This window comes from Polypterus senegalus, chromosome 10 (assembly GCF_016835505.1).
Source record: "Polypterus senegalus isolate Bchr_013 chromosome 10, ASM1683550v1, whole genome shotgun sequence".
Lineage (NCBI taxonomy): Eukaryota > Metazoa > Chordata > Cladistia > Polypteriformes > Polypteridae > Polypterus > Polypterus senegalus.
Genome location: NC_053163.1, coordinates 92,323,044 through 92,329,019, shown reverse-complemented (window position 1 = coordinate 92,329,019; position 5,976 = coordinate 92,323,044). Strand labels below are relative to the sequence as shown.

Genomic DNA, 5,976 nt, shown 5'->3' with positions numbered 1-5,976 from the left:
GTTTAGAAAAAGGACAGATGGTTGCAGTTTTATTATAAATATTTTGATCGATTTAAAATTATTTACTAGTGGATGTCTGACTATTACAAAATATTTGAATTTTTAAACAATAAATAAAAAGTACTTTATCCCTTTATAGTAAGTTTAGTTGTTTGAAAAAATAAGTTCCATTGACTTATTAAAAGAAAGATAAGCACAAGAGGTCATGAAAAACTTAATTTTCTGCCTTTTCAGGTCTGACCTGTCTTGGAGCATGTTCAGTACATTTTTGAAGTTTCTTTAAAACACCATTTTGTTTGCTCCTGATCTTTGGCAATGTAGTGCACATTCAATCATTTGTTAATGTAATATTGGATTTTACTATGTTTTTTTTAGTATTTTAAGTAAAACATTATTAGGTCTAATCTATAAACAAAGACACCTTAAACCCAGCCTAAATAATAATTCTGTATTAGAGTAAAGCAAGAAGAAACATGCTTGGTCATCTTATAAGTAAAAAAAAAACATATAAATGATATATTCAGAGCATTCATAAATAGCAACAAATCATTGTGTATGAGATATTTCCATTAATGAAGATAGTTAAAATAATTGTCATTAACTAGTCTTGGAATAGTGAGAAATGACTCTCTTTAGTTGCTCTCACGGTGATGCTGTGCTAAGCTGCTCAGATAGACTGACTACTCTTTGCTGGTGTCTAGTTCTGGAGGAGGCAAAGATACAGCTACTTTAATTCATTGATTCTATCATGATATTTAAATTCCTGACTTTTAACTATAAAATAGTAGCAATGTATTTGCAGTGCTTAATAGTGTTTTATATGTTTTTGAGCCTAATAATGTTTTTCAGCATATTACATTTTCAAAGGGGGGCTTCATGTCCTGTTAATGTCTGTGTGTAGTTTTCTTTTGATATTTCAAGTTTCTTTCAGTGGACTGTGTCCTCAGTCCAGGGCTGTTTCTAGACATGTTCCCAATGTTTCCGACATATCCTTAGACACTCACGACCCTGAGTTGCACAGAAAGAATAGATAATGCTTAAAATGCGTTAACATTTGTTTGTAAAACTGCCTTCTAAAGTGATCTTCATATTTTAGTTCAATATGTCAAGAACACAAGAAATGGTCTTGTAACACAGCTGTTGTTAAACATGTAAAGGCAATTCAGAAATAAATAAGATGGTAATTTCTAGCTCACCTATTCATCCATTATTCCTAAAAACATAATGCCCATTGAAATGGAGCTTAACTTGCCAGTCACAAAGTAGAAGGGAAAGCTTTGGTTTTATCTGTTTTTAGATTTAATGCAAGAGATTTAAAAGTGGCAATTAACCTGTAGAATGTCATTCTGTAGTAGAGGATTGAAAAAAAGAGAACATACTGCATTAATGAGAGAAATTTCAACTGAGGTCTAAGAACTATTCCTGTAAATCTTTTTGTTTCGTGCATTTGTATAGATAAGTTGTCTTTTTAATTGATTTGTACATTATGTTCATCTTGCTGCCCTTGAGTGGCCATCAACTATACATGGTTATCCCTGACTAATCTCATAAATGTTTTCTGATAAATGCTTCACAGTCATGAGTAACAGAATTAGCTTATGATTAGTGTATGAGCTCTGTGTCATACTCGGAGAAACACAAACACCCACACCTCAAAATGCTTTTTGGTTATCAGTTGCTTGCGTTGTTGTAATTAGTTTTAGTGATAAGAAGTAGGGCAGATTAGGGTTTCACAGTCTCTGGGTTGCTGACTTCTCTCAGTTTTCCATTTTTAAACTTTTTAAGCTGTATAATACAATATTAATTGAACAAAAGAGTATGTTATTAGCTATTGTCTTCATAGTACACTATCTTTGTAGTATTTTTGCAAGTGGGATAATTTTTACAATAATTTTAGGTTTAATCATAATAGGTTTATAGTACTTTTGCTACAAGTGTTGTAGTTCAAGGTGCTTGCCACTAAGAAAGCAAAAAAGAACCAAACCAGGGATACTGAGAAATTTCTGGTTTCAGGTTGCTTTTACATGAACAAGAAGAAAAGGTGATTTACAAGCTGAAATACTAGATCCACCATGCAAATTCTTAAAGGCAGCATTATTATTTTGTAGAGAACACCAAAAATGTCTGCTCAGAATTGTTCTGAAAATGTTGTTCTCGTAAGCAATCACATTTCCATCCTTCTCTCTACCGTACTTTATCTAATCTTTACTGTAGTGCACCAGCCAGGCAAAGCTAACAGAATGCACCAGTATGTAAAGGCGTATGGACTTCTGAGTGCATACTTAAATTCTCTGAACTTAGAACATACACTGCAGTAGTTAGCAAGCACACCTCTTCACAATGAATAAGTTATAGCATAGGATAACCTAGGATGTGTACCAGTAAGACATGTGAACCCCATTTTTCTAAATCTAGGTGATGCACTACTTCATGAACATGGCCACTCATGCTTGTTGGAAAGAGTCCTGTTTGCTATTCTCACCAAACTGTTGTCCTTCACAGTAAAGAATACCGTAATATGTTGTGCAGCTGATGCGATGTTTTGACCAAGTGTGTGTATACGTGTGTGTATATATATATATATATATATATATATATATATATATATATGCTGTGTGTATACAATATGCTGCCTTTGTTTCGAAAAGTATGCTGTCCCTTATATTTCCTTTAGCATAAATAACTTAAGCTAAACATCATCTTTTTGGTTGGTCCTGCCCAAACTGGCAGAGAGGTATTTAGGCCCATTTTTAAGAAAAACTACTACTACTTTTTCAGCAGTCTTCCTTGGCCTGCTTGCTTTACTGTACATAATATCAAAATATTTGAGTAAATCTAGAATGCAGCATTTCAGCAGCCTCAGCCATTCTGTTTAAGATTTGCATCTGATGACCAGCATTCTGTCAAGCTTCGGCTAACAGGTTAATATACCAAAATGTACTGGTACATTCCGTAATGCACTGTTACCTTAATAATTGATAGCTCCTGCATCTGCATCCCCAAAAAAAGTACCACAACTACCCAGCATAAGGATGAGGTTCCTTTTTCGAGGAGAGTATTTAATTTTAATTTTTTACTTTTTCATGCCAAAATGATTTTGTCTTCTGTCATCGCTTTACATAGTATTCTTCCAGTAACTTACTGGAATGTCAAGTGGTGTATAATGAACTTGAGACAGAGTGACAGTATTCTTTTAGGAGAGTAGACATTTCTGCAATGCACATCATGTTTGTTCATTGTTTTTCTTATTGTGAAGAATGTCCTGCAGAGCCATAATAAGTAACATTTTACTGCTTTATCTTTTCTGGAATACAATATTGAGTGTAGTGCCCTTGAAGTCACTGTAGTTGAGTCAACATTCCAAGAAAGAGCAGCAATAGCAAATCAGCTGAAAAGAGAATTAATGGAGGCTAACATCTTTATTAATGAGTGTCAAGGCTGTTTCTGGAAGTCCTCAGATCCTGGTAAGCACAGATTCTGATTTTGATAAGTAGAGATTTTTTTTTTTTTTTTAAGGAGGGTGTCATCCATGAATCCATGCATGATGGTAAAATATATTCATTAACAACATACATCACTCTTTTTATGTGTTTTTGAAAAACATTTCACAATTAAAAGAAAAATATATATATATAAATTAACTTTTTGTTCATTGTATAAGTGTGACTTTTTTCAAGTTTTGAAATTTTGTATGAGTTTAGTATGCTCATAATAAACCACTTATGCTGGTGTGGGAGATGTGGTCATGTGATTGGCAAGTCCAGAGGTGACAGCTATGGCTGCCTTAGGTCAAACTTCACTTTCAGACTTGTTTGCAATTTTCTGCTCTCACTGTAGCAGATATGTTTGTTATGAATACTGTTTAGTAATGCTGCCAAAAGTAATTTGAGCAAGTATGCATTTGTGGATCATATTGCACATTTGTAGAATCTTTTGTTAAATATTAATGGATTTTTGGTAATAATTGAACTCCATGTCTTTTAATAAAAACCATTTCCATGAATGGAGAAATCATCTATTAATACATATTACATTATTTGACTATGTATTTTTTGTTAATGAAAGTGTGATTTGTTTTGAAAATTTACTTATGTAAAATTTAAATAAAGTGAAATTAACAGTGTGAAATACTAAAGTGTTTCCAGTTGCACAAATTTCAATATCAGCTAGAATATTATCTTTGCATGTGCAATGTAAATTTATTTTAATTTAAAATCCAATACAGTACTGTAGAACTATAGTATTTTGCTTTACTGGCAAACAAAAAAATTGTGCAATAACTGTTGTTGGCAATGGTGGGTGTTAGTCATTTTTCCAATATATATGCAGTGACCTCATCTGCTTTATTTGCTATCAAATAGCGTGTTTCATACAACTTTAACTTACGTTTAAGTATATATACTCACTGTTGTTTATGCTTACAGGCTGCCCATAGACCTTGGAATTGGAACTGCTACTTACATTTTCACGTAGCTTAGGAACCATTTATGTAGAATTTACATGTTCTTCCTGTGTTTATCCCAACTCCAAAAGACATTCATGATATATTTAATTATGTCTCTAATATAGTCTTTGTGTTAGAGAGTTTGTCCTGCAGTGGACAGAGTCATTTCTTCAACCCCTGCATAGTTTTATAGGGATTAATTGGTTTGCAAAATGAATTAATTTCTGCTCACCTGTGAAATGTGAAATAATATATGTATACATGTCCTGGAAATAATAAGTGAAATTCTTTACTTTTTGCCTCATGTTCATCTTTTTATATCAAATTCATCTGTTATTAGTATGTAGTGAAATACATGAATTTACTGAATCAAAACATGTGATGGAGTACTGTACATGGCACCAGATAAGTAAATGATTGCATATAGCTGCCTTCTGATTCATAATAGTAACACTAGACAGAGTCATTCTCCTGCCCTTATGGGCAACATGCTAATTGTGATCAACAATGTAGAAGGCCCACTTTATTTTCCGAAAAATACACCCTTCCATTTTGTCAAAACCTTTCAGTTTTTATCACTAGCTTAGAAAAAACTTGTGGAAGGAGGTTTGTCAAAGTAGAGTACTGTTTATCTCAGAAAGTGGAAGTTGCGGCTTTTTCTTTTGCTGTTTGGTATGGTTAGCCATGCCATCTTTCTAAATCTAGCAGCGCTTAAGTTTCTTATCTGTATTTAAGTGGTAGAGTCACCAAGCAATGACTGCCATAACTTACAAAGTATACTTGTTTTATTTTATTTTTATTTAAAGTAGTTTAGTGACCAAATGAACAAACATACACAATGGACTGGTGCACAGTCTAGCGATTGTTCCTGCTTTTCATATGATTGCTGGGTTACCCTGCAGCTGCTCCTCAAACCTGCCCTGGATTAGTGGGTTAGGAATGTTGATGAATGGATGGAAGTACTTCCATGTGCATAGTAACTGGTTCTTGACATCCCTACAACTTTGTACTTTTTAGTAGAGTCACACATTGTAAAGATAAGCAACTTAGCTTGATGAGCTAAAGGTTAAGTGTGTTTTCTCCTGTTCAGTGTGAGGTGGTGATGAAACTACTGTATACACAACTCTGTGTAAGAGGTTCTCACCTTAAATAATGCACATTATCCAAGAACCACCTTCAGTAAGTGTTAATTTATAGTTTTAACTGATACTATTCTCAAGAATACAGATTATGTCTTGTTTACAAAAGCTTGTGTTTAAAAGCAAAGCTACCAATTTATGAATAAGAATGTTTACAACAATGTGAACAACAATCGAAACTGTTTCCTCACAAGCTCTTGAAGGCTATATTTCAGTACTGACCAAGTTGTTTTTGCTGTAGGATTTGTATATTCTCCTTCTGTCAGCTCTCTGGGCACTCTGGGTTTTCACCCCAAATCCGAAAGATGTATTTGGGTTAATTGATATCTCTAAATTGGCTCTGTGTGTGAACAAGTGTCGGTGCAAGTGCACCTTGTCCTGAACAGTGTGTCT

At 33.6% G+C, this 5,976-nt stretch overlaps 1 protein-coding gene across 1 annotated transcript in view; it reads left to right on the top strand.

The window, feature by feature from the left end:
* slc9a6a (solute carrier family 9 member A6a) overlaps nucleotides 1-5,976 on the top strand; it is a 73,236-nt gene that overhangs the window by 6,575 nt on the left and 60,685 nt on the right. The window contains exon 2 of the mRNA XM_039767660.1: nucleotides 3,328-3,464. Within this exon, the coding sequence (XP_039623594.1) occupies nucleotides 3,328-3,464 (137 nt within the window). The remainder of the gene's footprint in view (nucleotides 1-3,327; nucleotides 3,465-5,976) is intronic.